Genomic DNA, 22,297 nt, shown 5'->3' on the forward strand with positions numbered 1-22,297 from the left:
AGAGCCATGCACAGAACTGGTCTTAGACGCAGACTTCTAAGACTGGCAATGAGGGCGTGGCCCCCGAAATGCGATACCACAGAGGAGAATGCAAATCAGTTCCCGCCCGAGGGCGAGAAGAGCCAACGAGAGAAACTTGTCTCCTGGAAGAGAATCTCTTCCCTGCTTCTTCTGGTGTTCGAACAGATAGGATCAAGACACAAAGCTGGGAACCCGATCAAGCACTGGTAAGCACTCGGGGAGCGCTAGTAGTGCTGGTAGGAAGAGCTGAGACACCTGGGTGCCTTGGCCCTTTCTCTCGCACTGCTCCTGAACTGGGCCTGGCAGAGTACTCTCCAGACCAGAACGGGATACTCAATATTCCACGGAATCTCAAGTATCTCAAGCAGCTCACAAATAAGTGCCCAAAGCAGCCCCTGTCTTAAAAAGCGGAGCCTCTAGGGCTGGGGATGGGATCGCAAACTGAGGTCTGTGCGCCCGCAGCTCCCGAAACACAAAACCCAAGGGTGTGCGAATCGGTTCCCTGACCTGAAGGTCGGGAAGAGCCAACGAGAGACCCACTGCCTCCTCGAAAGGAGACAGTCCCTAGGTGTCCAAGGGCATCAAGGCTAAAGAAGCAACCTTACTCTCCTCTGGCCAACGGAGGTCTATCCGGTACCCAGGACCAACCCCCCCCAAACCTTGGGAGAGGAAGGGAAGAGGCAGCAGAAGACGAAATCGAAGATAAGTTGAGGAAGATGGCGGCTACTTTCACAGGGCGACTTCCTTCACCTTCACTCCAACATCATCCACAGAATGGACATGAAACATCGTGACCTGCAGGGAAGCTAGGGAGGATCACAATGGAAGCAGCCCAAGACACAACCACCAGGAGAAGCAGCAGGCATGATCAGGACAGCTGATGCAGGTGTCCAGAATATTACGAATATAATTCGTAACTTTCCATTTTTGTTTGTGTTAACCGCATATTTTGACTCAAAGGGAGTAAGTGGTTGTTTGATAGTTTTAAGTTGGTATTGAATGAGCTTGTTTTCATTTTTAACCCTCTTCCATTGGTTCCCTTATTACCTTGTTATTACTATACAAGCCGATATGGTTATGTACTGAAAGACAGAGAGTCAGTCATCACTCCGTCCGCAGTATGGCAGCAACTCCTCCACTATTCCTCTAAGCCTTCTGTGAAATTACTAATCTTCGTGTTCAAGTGTTTTTCGCAGATGCGTTTCTTCGTCGATAATTATACAGTGAGGAATATAAACAATATGTGGATGTTGTAAAACCCCCACTGGACCACTGGATAGCTTCTTTGATTGGTTAGCCACGACCATGTGCCACGTCGAGACGTATGCAGTTCTGAAGTCCTCGTCCTCGAGTTATGACCAAGGGTTTACTTTGATGTATTCAGCATCGTTGTGTGTGATTGAGCCCAAGTGGAGTCCTAGCTTGATGTGTCGCATAATTGGTTCCTTTATCTGCAACTTGCTCTTGTGGTGAACGTCGTCGTCACTTCCACTTATATGCCTCTCTGGACAATAACAGGTATGGGGTTCAACTGCAGGAAGCGGGTTTTAGTTTGACTCCTTGTTATTGCCAGTACTTTCATTTATAATTAAGTAAAGGTCTTGCTAAATCCTTAAATATTAAATAACTATTCTTGGTCCTTTTGAGTCAATTTATTCATATAAAATTTCCAGATTATTTGCGTCAAAGGTTGCATTATTATGAAGTTTATGGCTTTGGTTAATTTTATTTTTGTGCGAAGCCCTGTAAAATTTATGCAGCTTAATTTTGAGTAATTCTGGGAAATTTAATTTGACTTACTGTTTCCATGTCACTAATAGTGATATTGTTCATAATTTTAGGACAGAGTGGTTACGAGCTAAACATATTCACTGAATAGGACTTTCTCGCTTCGTCTACGTTTTGGATGAGGTCCCTTCGTCGACAGGAATTCCATTTAACTATAAAGCGGTCTAACATACGAATGTAGTATTTGGCTTGCCACCTTCAGCGTGTTTTGTTGTTAATTGTAAGGTGTTAATAATTATATTAATCTGTGTGTTAAGGCTGTTTAAATTACTTTCCTAAGTATTGTTTAAGTAAATAAGTATAAAAATGAAGTTTAGTTCATGGCGACCGTGACAGGATCTTTAGCGAGAAGGTGGCAAGTGTTGACGGTCAGGCATAGCTCGTTGCGGGAGTTTCCAGTGGTCCAGTAAATTTACTGTAGTTGCTGTTAAACGCTAATATAAATAGATCGCGAAATATCGTGTCTTCTTATGCGGTGAGGTAATTGGCATATTGTAACGTGCTTGTTTGCATTATAGTTGTAGTTCGGTGAGATTTTAGTTATTTCTCAAGAGTGTATAATAATTTAGCACTTTTTTGTTTTCGCACATTCATTAAGTTTTTTTTTTTGGGTGTACTTATATTTAGCACGTGTTTAATTGAGAGTATATTGAATGTAGTGGTTTGTTTGTATAGCTCCATTTACAGGTACTAATTCGCGTTCAATTAGTTTTATATATAGATTTACGCTATCTGTTTTTTGCTTTTGTTTAGGTAACTTTATTCAGCTAGATTAAAATGTCAAATTTAAAAGCTGTAATTTCCAGGCGCAAAACGGTTCGTAAAAAAGTTACTGTTTGTTATGATAAACGTGATAGTTACAGGGGTTTAGATCCAGCCTTGCAAACGACCGAAAGGGGTCTTCTGCTTAACTACCAGAAGAGTTTATTGGAATTGGACCAAAAAATTTTTGAATTGAAGTTTTCAGATGACGGTGTAACAGAGGCGGCTTTAGATACCGAGAGTGATTTATGTCAGGAATACCAGGATAGAATCCAGACTTGCTTGTCTTTGCTGCCTGCTTCTCTCTCTAATCATTCTAATGTTAGCATTGATAATGCTCGTTCTTTGTTAAAGCAGCCCACTGCTCCTTTACCCAGGTTTACCAGTAAAGAAAACGAGGACTTCACGTCATTTCTTAAGGAATTCCGAAGTACCACTAGTTCCTTTACATACCCAGATCGTGATCTTTTGTTGTTGCTCAAGCAGCAAGTAGACGGTCGTGCTAAATTGTTGTTAGATTCTTTAGAGGCAGACAAGCAAACCTTTAATGATACAGTAGAGCTTTTGAAGGCAGCATTTGCTTCGGAAAGCACTCGTAAGGTAAACACGATCAGGCAGTTGACAGAACTTAAGTTAGGGCTTTCAGATGATCCATATTCATATAATTCAAAATTCAGGACTATATTTCAGTCTGTTAGTACACTAGGAATAACGGCAGATGATTTTATACAGTACTTTGCATGGTCAGGCCTTAATGAACAATTTAAGAAAGAGTTGGTTCAGATTACCAATCAAACTCGTCCTAGCTGTAAGGATATTAAGGATAACTTCTTTATTGCTACTGAAAGGTATGAGAATGCTAGGAAAATTTCAAAGTTTAAAGGTCCCGCTATTTCTGGACATTTTCAAGGGAAGAATCAGGATACTTCAACTAGTTTGGCTATCAAAGTTGACTCTAATATTAACAATGCATCAAAAAGCTGCAACTTATGCCAAAAGGTAGATTCAAAGGATATTAATCATTTTATGTCCAAATGTCTAAATTTCCCTACTGCACAGGAGAAAGTATCTAAATTGTCCGAGTGTAAGGGCTGTGTAAAATGTGGAAGTTTTATGCACCCGACTACTAAGTGTTCTTTCAGGTTTCGCAAAAAGTGCTATCATTGTGGCGGTTGGCATTTCTCCTTTTTATGCATAAAGACAAGCTCCACCCAAAATAAAAAGGAGCAGTCTAGTTCTGTTACAGTTAAAACAGCGACGAACAGTGGAGTAGCCATACAGGCAGTCCCCGGTTTACGACGGTGGTTCCGTTCTTGCGCCGTTTCGCGTCAGAATCTAAAATCGTCGTAAAGCGGAACGATGGCATACGACGCCAGAAAATTGTATAAAAAATTTGAAACAAAAGTTATGAAAGCCTTACTTTTAATCCTTTGGGTATACTGCATGTTGTTTCTTGATGTTTTACCTACATTTTGATGTGGTGTGTATCCAAAACTGGTGGTTCTGGAATGTAAAAATTTACAATTTACTACAAAGTACAGTACTGTACAGTAAATCCTGTATGCAGTAAAGTATAGAGTACTGTACATATACTGCACAAAAAAGTAAAATACAACATGTTATACAGTAACACAGGTGTACAGTACACTGTACTGTACTGTAATTTATACCAAAGAGTTTATAAAAGATAAAAAAAAAAAGTGAATTCCTTACTTTTATTTTGGAAACCCCGTGCTTCTTAACCCTGGAAAAATGGTGTGGCCTCATGATTCAGGGGGATTCTGGAATGTAAAAATTTAGTATTAGTGTACATATAATACTGTACAGTAGTCCTGCATGCAACAAAGTACAGTACTGTACTGTATAAATACAGAACAGTCAGTATTTTACAGTAGAATAATAAATATATAAAAATTATAAAGAGTTAGGAATTCCTTACCTCATTCAGTGATTGTCAAAGCTGTTACAACCGCAGGCTAGGTTGGGGGAGATGGAGATTGTATGCGTGGGGAGCCTGCAATGATAAGGATAAAATTGCTGCAGAGTTTGTACTGTATGTGTTACACTGTTCTGTATCACTTCAAGTATTTCACAAACCTATGTTCAACAGTACAAAATAAAAATATGAATGCCTTACCTAATTTCAGTGATTTTTAGAAGATGGAGGCGAGGATGAGGGAGCTCTAGTAAAGGTGCTGGGCAGTCTGGAATATTAGAATGAAGACGTTACTTTATATTTATCAAATGTACTGTACATATGACCATTTATAACATTAAAAACAGTGAAGAATTCAATACCTTGAGTGATTTGAAAGATGTAGGCTACATGAGGAAGGTTTTGTACAGTTCCAGTAGAGGTCAGGTTAAAGGTGCATGTCAGTCTGGAATGATAATGTACATGATAAAGATTAGAATAAAGTACTTCTGTGGATTTCATAAACAGTACACTAATTTTATAAAATGTATAACAATTTATAAAACAGAAAGTGTTCTTACCAAATTCTAGTGGTTGGCTTGCTTACTGGGATGGGCATATGGTAGATGAGAACAGGGGGCTATGGTGTGGCATCTGCAGGTGCTTGGGAGTCTGCAATGAAAAGATAGAAATGATACTGTACACAGCAGTACTGTACTGTACTGTATAAGTATAATAACACAAATTAAAACAATGTAGGCTAATAGAAATTTCTAAAAAGTGAAGAATTCCTTACCTGGTGGACATGAAATGGGTGCAGGTGCTACTGGTGCAGGTGAATTTGAAGTTGAGCAGGGGACACCTGTCATTTGTGGAATGATAAAGATAGAAATTACCACACAGGGTATGTATGCAATAAGCTACTGTACTGTATACAGTTTTATAAAGTGATTTGAAAGAAAAAAAGTCATGAAATCCTTACCTGATGGGGCTGGAGAGGGGATAAGGTCAGCTGAGTTGGGCCGGGAGGAGGCTGTAACATGTGGATCTGGAATGATAATGATTATGTAAAGTTACAGCAAATACTAAAGCAATAGTGTACTGTACAGTGGGTGAAGTGCAGTACACTTTTTGTAACATTTATAAAAATTTATAAAACATTAAAAAAACATTAAGAATTCCTTACCTGGTGAAGTTGGAGAGAGACAGGAGGTCCCATAACTTCAAAACCCTGGAATTCTTCAGGGGGTCAGGACTGTCATCACTACCAAAGAGATCTGGAATGGCACATAATGAAATTAATTAGGTTATGCGATAGTAAATATAAAATTTGTACCATATGTACAGTACTGTATGTACAAATGATTTCATGCATGAAAATTATAAAAATTAAACACTTAGGAATTCCTTACCTGATAGCTGGAAAAGCTGCTGGGGAGGTTACTGCAGGTACAGGTTCAGGGTCAGGTTCTGATTCATAGCCAGGTAGAGGTTCTGGGGAATCTGGATTAGGAGTCACTTCTGCAATGATACAAATGATAAAATTTATTGGGTTATGCTGTGTATCTACAGTATGTAAATATAAATTGCAGTAACATTTTTATAAATATTATTACAAGTTATAACAATTTATATTACAGCAGTTAATAAAAATAAAGTTGAGAAATCCTTACCTAGACTAGGAGTGGCAGGTGGTGCTGAAGACTTCTTCACGAAGAAAGAGTCTAGCCTAGACTGCACTTTCTTCTTCAGCTGCTTCTCCTTCAGCGCCTCCCTGTAGCACGTAGTAAGATCCAGTATTCCTCTGCGAATCCTCTCAAACCTGGCAATGTTAGGGGTCCTCACCCTCAAATGCTGCCAAACATTTCTCCAGGTGAGCAAAACCTCTGTCAAGCCCTTGACTGTTAATTCCTTGACCTTTGGTTGTGGTGCCTCTTCCTCCTCCTCGATCATCTGCTTCTCCAGCTCAATGAGGTCCTCCGATGACAATTCCTCTCCGTGGGATGCCAGCAGCTCGGTGACATCCTCAGCTTCCAAGTCCAGTTTCAGCCTCTTGCTTAGCCCAACAATTTTCCTTGTCACAGCCTCAACATCTTCTGCCTGCTCAAACCCCTTAAAACTATTCACAAACTGCGGACACAGTTTCTTCCACGCACCATTCAGAGTCGACACCTTTACTTCCCAAGCACGTGCGATGTTCGTCACAGCATCTGCAATGTTGTAGCCCTTCCAAAAATCTTTCAGAGTCAACTCCTTGTTACCTTCAACGGCCCGTAAAGCAGCGCGTATTGTCCTCCTCAGGTAGTATGCCTTGAAGTTAGCAATGACTCCCTGGTCCATCGGCTGTATGAGGGATGTAGTATTTGGTGGTAGATACACCACCTTCACATTAGGGTTCATATTACTAAGATTAGCCGGGTGACCAGGGGCATTGTCTAAGACAAGCAGGACCTTAAAAGGCAGACCCTTCGAGGCACAATACCTTTCCACTGCGGGCACAAAGTGGTCATTGAACCAGTCCTCAAAGACCATCAAGGTAACCCAAGCTTTCTTATTGGACTTCCAAATGACGGGGAGTTGACTCTGAAAATGCCCTTAAAAGCCCTGGGATTTTCTGCCAAGTACACTAGCAAGGGCTTAAGCTTCAAATCACCACTAGCATTGGCCCCAAAGAGTAAAGTCAGCCTCTCCTTACCAGCTTTATGGCCTGGTGCTGACCTCTCCTCCTTGAAATGTATGTACGATTTGGCATTCTTTTTCCAAAATAACCCTGTCTCATCTACATTAAATACCTGGTCAGCAGTGTAACCACCTTCCTAATTATCTCAGCCAAACCACTAGGGAAACTTTCTGCTGCTACGTCATCAGCGCTAGCAGCTTCACCTTTGCAACTTCACATTGTGCAAATTTGCACGAGCCTTGAAGCGGTTAAACCAACCCCTACTGGCAGAAAATTCTTCACTAGCACTGCCTTCCCATTTTTCTTCACCACTGCCGCATGCAGCTCCCTAGCCTTCTCTTGAATCACACTCAGGCTCACTGGAACACGCCGTTGGTTCTGGTCTTCCAGCCAGATCAACAATAACTTCTCCATCTCCACTACGTTCTGGCTACGTTGCTTCACGTTAATCACCGTTGCCTTCATTGGTGCAGCGTCTTGCACATGTTTCAGAATACGCTGCTTGTCCTTCACTATGGTAACAACCGCCGTTCTGCTAAGGCCCAAGGCACGGCCTATCTCGGTGTTACTTTCACCCTTCTCCGAACGCTTAATTACGTCGTACTTGACTTCCATGGTGATGCTCTTCCTCGGCTTCTTGGATGCACTAGCATCAGATGATAAATTCTGCCGTTTTGGAGCCATAGTGAAGGCACAATTCACGAAAAAACTGCAGCTAAAGAAAAGCAACAATGAGGCAACGTACCTAACTCTGCGGAGGCAAACACGTGAGTGAGGAAAGGGTTGTTTGGTATTGTTACGCGCGCCTGCGTGATCGACCCAGGAAGGTCGTTGTCCGGTCAACTACTGTACAGTACCAATGCAGTTACATACAGAGCGCAGCTACGCTCACGAAACTAGTTCCGCTTACAAAGCGGCGTAAAAAGCGCCGAAAAAAAGTCATAACCTTGCAATGTATTTTAATAATTGTAACCAGAAACTGATTTTTGATGATTACTGTTAAACCAGAAACGGATTTTTATAAATATACGTAATTGAAAAGCGTCGTAAACAGGCAGGCTGCGTCGTAAACGGGCTGCGTCGTAAACTCGAAATAAACGTCATAAGCCGGCCTGGATTTTTTAATGAATATATCTGAAAAACCGTCGTAAACTCGGAACGTCATAAGCCGGAACCGTCGTAAGCCGGGGACCGCCTGTACTACCTAATTGTATTAGTAGATCTGCTCTTCCAACTTTTACTTTCCAAGTTTCAGGTCAAGGGAGATTATTCAGAGGGCTCAAAGATACCGGTTCACAAAGCACTTTTGTATCGGAGAGACTAGCCAATTTTGGTAAATTTAAAGTTATATGCAATGATGTTGACTCGACAGTTAATGGGTTTAATGGGCCCAAGGTCTATAAAACTAGAATAGTACAGTTGCCTATTACTTTTACCACTGGTGTAGTTGAGGTGTTTGCTATGGTTGTGCCCTCAATAAATATCAAGTTGTCCTTACCTGGTTTAGGGAAGGTTATTAAAGCCTTTAAAGATAAAGGTTATTCCTTTGCTGATGCCTTTCTAGACCAAAAATCTAGTGAAATTAGTGACATTAATGTCTTGTTAGGTTCAGATTCCTCTCATTGTTTGTTGGGAAAAGATGTTGTATTTGGCAATAATGAACCCTCTGTATATATTGATACGTTGCATGGCATTATGCTAACAGGTAATCTTGACAGATTGATCAATAATGTGGATTATTTGCAGACTCGCGACAGTAATTTCTATTGCATGAACACTGATTCCAGTGACCCATTCTTATCTTTCCCAGTTGTGGATTCGTCTGTAAGTATATGCACACATTCTTTTTTATTGGGTTGTGATGATTTTAGTCCCTCATTTAGTGATGAAATTAAAGACCTTGATTTTGGTAATATTGCTACTAGTTGTAACTTTAATGTATTGAACACTAAAGGCAAGGTCATAGAGGAAAAGTTAAGAGAGGCCACTAACAATATACTTGAGGCAGAATGCCGTAATTATCTTAGTTATGATCAGACTGAATGTGATGAGCAGACAACTGATCTGAATAGGAAATTAATTGACTTCATGCTAAAGAATCTTTTCAGGGAAACAGATGGCAGGATTAGGGTTCCTTTGTTGTGGAATGGTAAACTATCTCATTTACTCTCAAGAATGAGAGGTTAGCTAAATTGATTTTAAAGTCTACATTAAAGAAACACAAGAAAGATAAAGGGAATTTGCTATTGATGGATCAGACTTTCAGAGATCAGTTAGCTGAGGGTATTATTGAACCTGTAGATAATCTTGAACAATTTAAATTAGAACACCCAAATTATTCTTTCATTCCCCCATGGCTGTTTTCAAGCCTCAACATGAGACAACGAAATGTAGGGATAGTTTATCTCTCGAATTTGGAGTGAAAATGAACGTAATAAAGCTCTGAATTTGTCCCATAACCAGTGTATGTTCCCGGGCCCTAGTCTGAACCAGAAAATGTTGTCCGCTTTCATTCATCTTCGGTTCGACGAGAAATTATTGACATTTGATTTGAAAAAGGCATTCAATATGTTTACTTTGAGCGAGAACGATCAGGCAAAACTTCTATTTTACTGGTTTCGTAATGTTAGGAAAGATGTCAGACTAAGTTTTGGTTTACGTTGCAGTCCTTTTCTCCTTATGATATCACTTTTTTATATATTGATTATCAACTCTGATAAAGATGATGACAAACTAAAAGAATGTAAGAGGTTGATCTATTCATTAACATACATGGACAACGGAGCCTATTCTTGTGAAAATCTTGATACCCTTCAGTGGGCTTATTCGGTTTTACCCAAAATTTTCGAGTCCTTTAAAATTTCAGTACAGCAGTTAATAACTAATGATATTTCTTTGCAGAGTAGAATTGATAAAGATATGAAAATTGAGACACCTATAGAGAATAAATTGTTTGGTTTGACTTGGAATAGGGTAAGTGATGAAATTTTCAACAAGCCTATCAATCTTAATGCTGATGCCAGTACTAAACGTGAGGTTTTGACCACCATAGCTGCACAGTTTGATATATTTGGGTTTAATTTGCCACTCATGAACAGAAGTAGGTTGTTCATGCACAGGCTCCAATGTTGTAAAGATCTTGATTGGGACAAACCTCTTAATAATGACTTGGTTCGTGAATGGAAAAACATATGTAGGCAGGCAAATTCCTCCCCCATAATCAGAGTGCCAAGGTTTGTTGGTCCTAGGGACGGTGAATACAAACTAATAGCATTTACAGATGCCAGTCGTTCTCTTTATGGTGTTGTAGTTTTTATATGTCATGTTGAGTCAAATCAGTGTCGTTTCCTACAAGCTAAAAACCGTATGGTTAATACACATTTGAAGAATAAGTCGATTCCGTCATTGGAACTTAATGCAGTTTTGTTTGGTGTTGAAAGCTTAAATATATGTTTTGAAGGTTTAAAATTACATATTAAGTGACAAACCAGAGACTAAAAATGGCCATTGCACAAAGGAAAACCATTAAAAGGACAAATTTTTAATATTTTTAAGCCTTTTCCATGATTCACAGAACACGCATCAACAACTTTTACAGATGTTTTAGTTCAATGCAAAGTCAGGTTGGAGTCCCACAAGGAATATTTGAATGGTACTATCATAATCTAAAAGGTGAACTTAATACCATTCAGTCTATCCTTGCAAAACCTATACCTTGATAGGCATCTTTCCTAACATTACTAATTCAGTCAATGTAGGGAATGTGACAGCATCGATCTCGCACCTGTTAACATGGGGTGAAGCTTTAGGTGTCAAATCAAGTACTTGCATTGATGTCATCCCCTTTTCCAAGTATTTGCTCAACGTTACAACATTTTCGTGAATTCAAAACTCTTGGACGTGTTTTTGGTCTAACTGCTTCAGAGCTTTTGGTAACCTGGTATAACAAAATGTGCGAGAAATAAACTCCCTGCCTACAATGGTGACTTGAGGACAAATAAACTGAAAAAGTGTCTGATTATTAATAATATATTTCATTCATATTCAAAGTACTTTTTAATAAAACTTTTTCTCTGTGTCATTTGTAAATTTCCATAAATAAAATGACCCATTCAACAAGCTTCTGTTTTCAAATGTCAGTCGTAATTAGTTGTAACTACACCTAAAGATATTTAACAGCTAAGATAACGTAAAATAGGCCCATGTGATTTTAAAAACTTGCATTAAATAGGTGAAGATATTCTTTAGAGTATCATGGCCTAGGTATAGTCTTAGTATTCAGAATAAGTTGCTTTCAAATGTTCCTGCGGATGTAATGATATTAAATAGGTCAAAGGTTTCTTACTCATAAATCATAAGAATTCAATACAGTATTACCTCATTCACGTCTGATTGAGCACACATTTAAAAGTGGTTCAATTCAGGTCAAATTACAATATATATACTTTAAAAACTGAAATGCTTTCCCTTATATCAAAAATGATTTAATCATAAACACAATAAAAATGTTTGCATACTGAAGGCTGTATTTGGAATATGCCACGTTCTTTGGAAAAATTTGGCATCGCTGGTTTGAATCAGTGTTCTGCTTATCCAAATCGTACTGTCAAAGAAGTGTGAGAAAATACCTGTACTAATTCTAAAGCTTTCTAAATATTCTGTCTTCATAAACTGGACTTGCAGTCTGGAGTCTGTGCATGACATTATAGAGGGTTCATTATATAACAAGACTAGATATTGACCCAACATTCTGTAAAACATCGTATAAAGAGGAAACCTTTTGGTTTCATGGTATTTTTACTAAGGATTTTTCGGTCTTGTTCTAAACATGCTTTTCATGTAAGTAGACCTATTTTAAACATCATAATGTTAAGTAGGAAAGCATTTTGACTGTTTCTTCAAGGGATTACCAACTAAACAGCTCAAAAATGGTCTTAGGTCACTGAAATGAGTTCAGCCTTCATTCCATTTGTTACTTGAAGCAGTCTCTTGCAAGGTAACATTTGCTCCAAGTTTAAATTTCAGAACTTGGAAAGACAAGTGACTTCTAGTCAAGTTACAAGTGTGACGCAAATTTTCTCGAGTCCTTCAGTGTCCAAGATTATTTCTGGTTTGAACACCTTTACAAATTTCAGCTCAAGTAATAATGGCTTTACAAGTAAGGAAACAAAATGTAAGTAACACTGTCTCAAGTAATAAATCTCTACAGCTTCATAAAAGACTTTGCAATAGACCTATTTCAGTCAAAGTTGAACCAACTGGAAAGTTTCCAGGTGACAGAAAGCTTCCAGTGACTAAACAGTTGTTAAGTACTGAAATCAAACTTTCCACTTAAGGGAAAACGAACATTTTAACCCATTTAAAATTTCTCTGGGACGTTTTGGGACTTGTATATAGGTCCTTTGGTTTACAGGGCTGAATGAAAGGGCTCATTTTTGCCTGCACAATGTGTTTTATGAGGCCAGCCCCTATCTTGGGGGGACACTAATGTATTGGTAAAAAAAATTATAATAAAATTTATAATATTTTTCCATGTATGTTTTTACCTGTATGAGAAATAAAAGAATGTTTGAAGTTCTGTTTTTTATTGGTTTTTCTCCTGAAATGTACATTTTCATAACGTTGAAAATTCATCAACCTAGCATGATTACAGCATATGTAGAAAGGCATAAAAGCATATATAATATAATTACAGCATAGAAAATAGTTTGTTTTTAAGCTGAAAACTTCATACAGAAAAAATGTCCTTCACCTACCACAAAATATGATACTGTATAAAATTTCAAACTGCAATTTAGACACTGAAACAGACTTGAGGATTATCAGTTCCATGATTTTCTTCATTGTGAACTAATGGATCATCAAAGCCCTAACTTAAGTCTTGTCAACTGCAATCGTATTTTACACTTTGGTTTTCGTACAAATTATGTCTTGGTTAATAAGCTACTTGATTGAGAAAACAAATTTTCAGAACATAAGACTTGTTTTTAACAACAATTTACAATCGACCGTCAAATACCTGTGAGCTACCTCAAATATCAAAATCTATGTTTAATTGAACTAGTGCAAAAAATTCCTTAAGAAATGACGAAAATGTTGACAATTTCTTTAAAAAAAAAAACCTTGCAAATGCAAAAGAACCAGTGGGCTGACAATTTAATAAGAAACTGCAAATTGCTGCTAACATTAAAATTTTAATGCAACAAGCCTTAAACTACAATCTAAATTACTTCTTTTTTATACTGAATAAAGCTCTGACTTAAAAATATCTCAACAAATTATCTAAAAAAATTTCTGTACACCGTCATCTAAAACCATTTTAGCCAAAATTTTTGGTCCAATTCAATAAACTCTTCTGTTGAATTAGGCAGAAGACCCCTCCGGTCATTCACAAGGCTGGATCTAAACCCACATAACTATCACGTTTATCGCAACAAACAGTAACTTTTTTACGAACCGTTTTGCGCCTGGAAATTACAGCTTTTAAATTTGACATTTTAATCTAGCTGAATAAAGTTACCTAAACAAAAGCAAAAAACAGATCGCGTAAATCTATATATAAAACTAATTGAACGCGAATTAGTACCTGTAAATGGAGCTATACAAACAAACCGCTACATTCAATATACTCTCAATTAAACACGTGCTAAATATAAGTACACCCAAAAAAAAAACAATAAATGTGCGAAAACAAAAAAGTGCTAAATTATTATACACTCTTGAGAAATAACTAAAATCTCACCGAACTACAACTATAATGCAAACAAGCACGTTACAATATGCCAATTACCTCACCGCATAAGAAGACACGATATTTCGCGATCTATTTATATTAGCGTTTAACAGCAACTACATAAATTTACTGGACCACTGGAAACTCCGCAACGAGCTATGCCTGACCGTCAACACTTGCCACCTTCTCGCTAAAGATCCTGTCACGGTCGCCATGAACTAAACTTCATTTTTATACTTATTTACTTAAACAATATGTAGGAAAGTAATTTAAACAGCCTTAACACACAGATTAATATAATTATTAACACCTTACAATTAACAACAATACACGCTGAAGGTGGCAAGCCAAATGAGTACGTTAGTATGTTAGACGCTTTATAGTTAAATGGAATTCCTGTATAAACCAGAGGGACCTCATCCAGCACATTAGACGAAGCGAAAGTCCTATTCAGTGAATATGTTTAGCTCACGTAACCACTCTGTCCTAAAATTATGAACAATATCACTATTAGTGACATGGAAACAGTAAGTCAAATTAAATTTCCCCAGAATTACTCAGAATTAAGCTGCATAAATTTTTACAGGGCTTCGCACAAAATAAAATTAACCAAAGCCATAAACTTCATAATAATGCAACCTTTGACGTAAATAATCTGGAAATTTTATATGAATAAATTGACTCAAAAGGACCAAGAATAGTTATTTAATATTTAAGGATTTAGCAAGACCTTTACTTAATTATAAATGAAAGTACTGGCAATAACAATGAGTCAAACTAAAACCCGCTTCCTGCATTTGAACCCCATACTGTTATTGTCCAGAGAGGCATATAAATGGAGTGACGACGACGTTCACCACAAGAGCAAATTTTGAATCGAGCCAGTTATGCGACGTAAAGCTAGGACTCCACTTGGGCTCAATCACACAACGATGCTGAATACATCAAAGTAAACCCTTGGTCATAACTCGAGGACGAGGACTTCAGAACTGCATACGTCTCGACGTGGCACATGGTCGTGGCTAACCAATCAAAGAAGCTATCCAGTGGTCCAGTGGGGGTTTTACAACATCCACATATTGTTTATATTCCTCACTGTATAATTATCGACGAAGAAACGCATCTGCGAAAAAACGCGAACACGAAGATTAGTAATTTCTGACTTAGAGGAATAGAGGAGGAGTTGCTGCCATACTGCGGACGGAGTGATGACTGACTTTCTGTCTTTCAGTACATAACCATATCGGCTTGTATAGTAATAACAAGGTAATAAGGGAACCAATGGAAGAGGGTTAAAAATGAAAACAAGCTTATTCAATACCAACTTAAAACTATCAAACAACCACTTACTCCCTTTGAGTCAAAATATGCGGTTAACACAAACAAAAATGGAAAGTTACGAATTATATTCGTAATATTCTGGACACCTGCATCAGCTGTCCTGATCATGCCTGCTGCTTCTCCTGGTGGTTGTGTCTTGGGCTACTTCCATTGTGATCTCTAGCTTCCCTGCAGGTCACGATGTTTCATGTCCATTCTGTGGATGATGTTGGGTGACTAGAGTAAGCCCTGTGAAATGCTTACGCCACATCTTCCTCAACTTATCTTCGATTTCGTCTTCTGCTGCCTCTTCCCTTCCTCTCCCAAGGTTGGGGTTGGGGTCCTGGAGTACCGGATAGACCTCCGTTGGCCAGAGGAGAGTAAGGTTGCTTCTTTAGCCTTGATGCCCTTGGACACCTAGGGGACTGTCTCCTTTTCGAGGAGGCAGAGTGGGTCTCTCGTTAGCTCTCCCCGACCTTCAGGTCAGGGAACGTTCGCACACCCTTGGGTTTGTGTTTCTACCAGGGCTGCGGGCGCACAGACCTCAGTTTGCGATCCCATCCCCAGCCCTAGAGGCTCCGCTTTTTAAGACAGGGGCTGCTTTGGGCACTTATTTGTGAGCTGCTTGAGATACTTGAGATTCCGTGGAATATTGATTATCCCGTTCTGGTCTGGAGAAATTGCTGCCAGGCCCAGTTCAGGAGCAGTGCGAGAGAAAGGGCCAAGGCACCCAGGTGTCTCAGCTCTTCCTACCAGCACTACTAGCGCTCCCCGAGTGCTTACCAGTGCTTGATCGGGTTCCCAGCTTTGTGTCTTGATCCTATCTGTTCGAACACCAGAAGAAGCAGGGAAGAGATTCTCTTCAGTCCAGACCTTCTCGCCCTCGAGCGGGAACTGGTACATTCTCCTCTGTGGTGATCGCACCGAGGGCCACGCCCTCATTGCACCAGTCTTAAGTCTGCGTCTAAGACCAGTTCTGTCGCGTGGCTCTTTGATTTCTTGAGGAAACCAAAAGCAGCTGCTCGATTTTGGGAGTCGTGGGTCACTCCAAATTCTGCGAATCTGTGAGTGCTCTCTGAGAGCACAGGGCGAGAGAAAGTGCCGGGAACACCCAGGTGTCTGGGTGCAGGAGCGCCAGGCCATCTCAGTGCAGCTATTGCCAACATGATCATTTAACCTTTGTAGACTCTGAAGTACCTTCTCATGTCATAATTGAAAATGTAAGGGTGTTACAAGTACGCCCCTTTCCAGCAGGGCCGATGCAATTTTCCTCATTCCTGTAAGTTTGGCCACAACATCAAAAAACTGCAAAATGATGGAAATATGTACTGCTCTGGTGTCCATCATGGTGATGAATGTCATAGAAAAGCAAAATGTGTTGTCAACGGGAACATAAATCCAATAACAAAAATTGTGAAATTTATAAATTTGAACTGTCTGCACTAAATAAAGGATTTTGACAAAGGAAAAATCTATTTCTGGAGAGGGGCCCGTGTCACCCGGTGAAATAGTCCATTCAGCACTTATTTCTAGGTAATTCCGTTGCTAGATACCAGAGAAAGCTAAATGAAATGCTGGAGTTACTACCCCCAGAGCGACTCCACTAGATGGAGTCCCAGTGTATGGAAAAGGAGTGAACTACAAAAACGGAACCTTATCCTATAGAGATTCCCAATGTCAAAGTCCCAGCGAGAGAGGTGTGATACAGAAGCCCATGCACTGCTACATGAGACATATAGTATAGTTTTGCAAAAAGACAATTAGGACAACAACCTGAGAGCTGTGCTCCAAGTTCTTGAGCCACTACCTATCTACCACTAGGTGCAGTGGCAGTTACTCCTAATGTAGCAGGTGTATCCAGCCCTGTGGTAGTGGCCAACCATGTGGGTCAGGTGCTTGGCCTGTTGAGGCTGGAGCACAAGCTTCCAAGGAGGATAAAAGTGGCATAACCCAACCACCTTGGGATTGTCTGAGGCAGAGTCTGTGCCTGATTTAATGAACTGAGGAGCAAAACCGCAAGTGTTCCCCCTCATCCTTTCCTCAATTAAACATACAAGAACCCAGCCTGAATTTAGAAACTGACAAGAAGGGAAACTAAATGACACCAGTAAATCAGAGAGATAATAAACCAAACCTGTCGAGACCAGTCCTTTCCAAATCATCTCTTGATAATACTCATAAACAAAAGAGAGTGAATGAGAAGGCTCCATCCAAAGGGCCTTCCACCAAACCCAAAAATAATTTTCACGTCAGTACTACAATGGAACTGTAAAGGTCTTGGGGCTCGAAGTGAAGAGCTGAAGGCACTGCTCCATGACCATAGCCCAGGTATTGTGTGTGTTCAGGAAACTAAACTTGGAAGCACACAATATAATCCTGTGTTGAATTACAGCATATATAATTCTCCACCACCAATCGGAGATAGAGCTAAGGGAGGTGCGGCAATTATTGCACATAAGTTGTTGCATCACTCCTTGCTATTAATTAATACTCATCTCCAAGCTGTAGCAGTAACTTTCATTTTAGACAAGAGAATTACTGTTTGCTCCATCTATCTTCCTCCTGATTTAGATTTCACCTGGCTGATATTCATTTTCAGATCAATCAAGTTTCCTACTCTATTTCTCCTCCTGTTGATTTTAATGCTCTACCTTCCCATATGGGGTGAGACATGACAGATAAGTGTAAGGATGTTGGAGGATATTATGGTTGATCATAATATCCACTATACTCAATAATGGGCCATGACGTGCCATAACATCTACTCAATGCTTATTCAGCTATCCCAATCAGGCTGTTCATCTAGTGTTCACATTGATTATGAATGGTCAGTAAATGAATATCCAAATGGGAGTGACCACTTCCCAATTCATATAAAAACAGTTAAGAATCAGCCCTCTGAGTCACCTCCCAAGTGGAGGGTAGATGAAGCAGACTGAAAGAAATTTAGTGAGTCTGTTCTCATGGACAAGAATGTAAAATCATTTCCATCAATCTCAGAAGCATATAATTACTTCTTTAGTTACTTATAAGAGCCAAATAAATAACTAAACAAACATTTCAATAAGCGTGAAATAATTGATGTTAAACTATATTAAATTTCTATTTCACGCCCCAGGCTCGTTATTAAAGAGACAAAATGGACTCTTTCTCTATGCTACTTCATTAAATATTCAAAACAATCGACAGTAATCATAGGCTTACCATGCTTTACTAACAGCCAACTGTTTACAGTTTGCCAGGTACAAACTAAGTTGCTCAACTAATTAATACAAATTATGTCACCTCGACAGTATGCATACCACAAATAACACAAAGATATAACAACCAATTGATACTTAGCTGAATTGTAATAAAACACTTTTAAAAGGAATACTTCTTGAGATATATGTATGATTTATCACGATCTGTGACCAGGACTAAAACACGGCGCTCCTCCTTTGCTGAATCTCTCTGCCCCGGCTTTTTTTTTTCAACCAAGGAGAAAGGCGCATGCGCCCCCAAGTGGTCGCAGTTACTCATCCCAAAACGTCTTTTGTCACTAAATCAACAAACAAGGAGTGACAACATCCTAAACCAACAGCAAGCACTATCAACAAAGAAAATACGAAACTACAGAATAATACCAAACCAACTGTGTATAATAATGACCACAACAAAAACACAACGCCATAGGACTTTCATAGATCTCCTATCGAGGTCCCGATACACTCCCAACAAGCAAAAGGTCTTTACAGTAGTCCTGCATCAATGAGGGCCTTTCGGCCTCAGCAGCCTTTTGAGCAGTTTTCTAATTGGACAGGTGCAGCACGGTTCCATTTCAGCGAAGACAGTGTCTTCCAACTCCTGCCACAGTTCAGGGGTACAACTTGACGACAGGTCGCATGGTTGACCATGTGTGGTCAGTGTAACCACTAAACAATATATTGTCGGTCCCACATGCGGCTGAATAACCTGAGCGTACCACCTATTCCTTGGCATGCGTCTTGGATAAGTACCCATCACACTTTAGGCCAGGAACTATGTTTGTTTCCTGTACGATGAGATTCACGGAGAGAAGTCAGTGCTCCTCTCCCATCTTTCCTGAATCATCACATAGCTTGGTGATGTATAAAAATCTTTTCCTGTACTGTTGTCGGCCATACAGAGGTCTTTAGAGACTTCCCCTCCCAATTACTACTTCTCTAGGGGAAGGATCAGTTTCCTTCCTAGGATCCAAATGGTTTGGGTCCAAGATTCCAGTGGTCAGTCCTGAGTATAACTCCAATGAATCTATCATTGATAATGGATTCGAAACTCTATCATTAAGCAAGATAATTCATCATACCTGAGCAGAGCTTCGACCCACCACCTTTTCAGGCATGCGCTAAAGCCCAATCAATCTCCCAGATGGCTCCGGTGTGAATTGCTCTTGCCGGGATAGACTTTATTGGCACTCCTTTATTCAGATGTTCTTGGCACTAGGATGTTTTCTGCCATCACCTTAGATATTCGAGGCATAACAAGCGATGGTGGCATTATCACTCAACATTAATGAAGGAATCTCTTCGGCTGCAAAAAGTTCCTAAGACCAGCGGAACATTCGCCAGGACTGATTTTCACTAGCTCCACATGGATACGCCTCTAGTCACTGGGCATGTAAATAAGATAACATATGCCTTTCTGGATTTTGATTTTCCTTTCGTCACAATGTAGTTATAATCACGCCTGTGATGACATTGTTTCAGTTACTACAATTCTGGTAAGGGTGGAACAACATTTGCTCTATAGGGTTTGCCCTGTGTCCTTTTGCAAGCGACACAATGATGGATTACGCTCTTGGTCAACTGTCTAAGCTGTGGGATCCAAAATTCTTGTCTCACGCTAGCCACAGTTGCGTTCACTCCCATATGAGCTTGCATATCATGATGTTCCCTTATTATTAGTTTTGTAAAAAAACAACCTTTTGGCAGTAAAACTGGAAACTGCTTTCTCTATTAGCTGTATCAATTATCTACCTCTGCTTTATTATATCTCTGTCCAAATAAGTTAACTGCTATGAGAGTTGTTTGGGTTTTATCCCCCTTCTTAAACTTTCCTTATTCCTTCTGAAATATTCCTTTTGTAAGGACAATCGTCCTTTGGATTGCTTTTAAGTACTCCAGGATAAATTCCTAATTTTCTATTATTAATTAATTTACAATTTGTTAAAAAGCATTATCATGCGACAGTTCTATAAAATTTACCTACCCTGCTAGACCTTTCCCAATTCAGCAGGTGAGTTTCTCTTCATTGCCTATGGTATGGACCAGAACATCTCAACCTGCGTTTGTGCATCTGCCACCATGTCCTATCAATTGTGGTCATGATTTTTGTGGGAGGGTCCTCCACCAAAGAGTTGTTGGTGATCTCTTCAGCCCTCTTTCCCGTGTTATCCAATCACTGGGGTTTCTGAGTTTTATAGGATAAGGTGCCCCGGAATTGAAGGGGGTTTATTTTCCACTCCTCTGTTTTTACGAACACAGGCAAGTGTTGTGCTGACTTTAGCCAACCCTAGGGCGACTTTGCTGTCTGACCAGATAATTATCCTTTCTCTCGTTCATTTCCTTAAAGGATTCGATTATAAACTTACACAGCCTCCCAGACCTTAATAATGCCATCAATTCCAATTTTGGAATGGTTAATTCCTTCATGGGCGCTACTCTACCTTTTGCTATTATTATATGAGAGGATCTGCCATTTGTCCTGTATGCCACGCAACCGTACGATGTTTTGCTAGCATCACAGAATATGTGAAGGGAGTCTGCTTTCCCCAGACTCGTGTTTCTAGGAAAAATTGTTAGACTGTCGTCAGTCTTTGGATAAAACTTTCCATTGTTCTTCCAAAGGAACGGTAAGTTGTTCATCCCAATTTAGTTGTTGTTTCCACGCTACTCTGTAGGAATATCCTTACTCTTATCGTGACGGGATAAGCATTCCTAATGGGTCATAGATTTGCGCAACTGCACTTAATATTTCGCGTTTAGTCCGACCGGACTTAAGATGTTCAGGAGTTACGGTTAGTATATCTTCCTGTATGTTCCATTTCAAACCCAACACTTTGTGTGTTATTTTTTTTTCAGACGCAATACGGTAGGCTTGAGCCACAGTGGTTAGTGAGTCACTATTGCTAATCCACTCTTTCATGTATAGATGTGCTGAGCAAAAAGTCTTGTTAGTTTGAAGAAATGAGTCGACTAGTTCATCTTCACTGTCAGGGTGATTGCAGGTTATCCACACTTATAAGCCTCTTATGGTATCCCCTATCAAAATCAAAGTGACCAGTGCCACACTTTATATTTGCCATTTCCAGGGTGACCAGTGCCACTCCTTGTATAAGCTAAATGCGATTTGATGGCGTTTAAGAAAAGGCAGACAAGTGGCACCAAACAATACAACTCTGAATCTGAATGTTATTAATTTACTATTTGGGTCTGTTGGATTCTCAACCATAGAAACCTTGTGTAATTTCGGTCTTCTTCTCGCAGTTGTACCATAGAAACCTTTACTCGATGTCACTGATGCAAGCAAGGTGTCCGTTCTGAATTGCAGTAGGACTTTGAGTAAATCTGTGGTTATGTGTGGTGGTCACAAACAGTGGGTGAGCTCAATCCTGTCTTGCCTTGTCTTGGGAACAGTCAAATACTATTCTTATTGGGTTGTGCTGACTACTGTCCTTCAAATGCGCCATGATGTAATCCAAAGTAATGACAATTCACAACCGTGTTATTTTTCTTCTACCCTTTCTATAAACCCCCCTATCTTCCTGATCCTTCAGGATTTTTGATAGTGGTCAGGTATTCATTATTTTTCTGAAACTTAACACATTTGTTTTACCGGCTCAGTGCTATACCATAATTGGATGGAAGCCTTAATTTATTAGTCTTCATGGCAAGGCACAACATATTGTTTATCAGTCTCAGAAAAGGTTATTGTCTTTCAAAATCGCTAGAACGCGCGATCTTGTTCCTTCAGTTCGCTGCAATCAATGCCATTTATCCAAATTCCGCAAGGTATCCAAATCATTTTCACATTAGGTTCATATTCATTAGTAGCCCCA

At 39.6% G+C, this 22,297-nt stretch overlaps 1 protein-coding gene and 1 long non-coding RNA gene across 2 annotated transcripts; one reads left to right on the forward strand and one right to left on the reverse strand.

Moving 5' to 3' along the window:
• Positions 1 to 220: 220 nt before the first annotated feature.
• LOC136825590 (uncharacterized) lies at positions 221 to 3,921 on the forward strand. Its single transcript, XM_067082173.1, has 2 exons — positions 221 to 1,539; positions 1,863 to 3,921. Exon 2 carries the CDS (start codon positions 2,587 to 2,589, stop codon positions 3,919 to 3,921), a length of 1,335 nt encoding a protein of 444 aa, XP_066938274.1. The 5' UTR covers positions 221 to 1,539; positions 1,863 to 2,586.
• A 43-nt stretch (positions 3,922 to 3,964) lies between these two features.
• LOC136825570 (uncharacterized) lies at positions 3,965 to 5,126 on the reverse strand. The gene is made up of 6 exons (XR_010849377.1): positions 5,068 to 5,126; positions 4,870 to 4,952; positions 4,709 to 4,775; positions 4,511 to 4,585; positions 4,285 to 4,352; positions 3,965 to 4,074 (listed from the first exon to the last, which is right to left on the reverse strand). It is a non-coding gene; the product is annotated as an uncharacterized lncRNA (long non-coding RNA).
• Between the last annotated feature and the right edge of the window lie 17,171 nt (positions 5,127 to 22,297).

This window comes from Macrobrachium rosenbergii, chromosome 39, assembly GCF_040412425.1.
Source record: "Macrobrachium rosenbergii isolate ZJJX-2024 chromosome 39, ASM4041242v1, whole genome shotgun sequence".
Lineage (NCBI taxonomy): Eukaryota > Metazoa > Arthropoda > Malacostraca > Decapoda > Palaemonidae > Macrobrachium > Macrobrachium rosenbergii.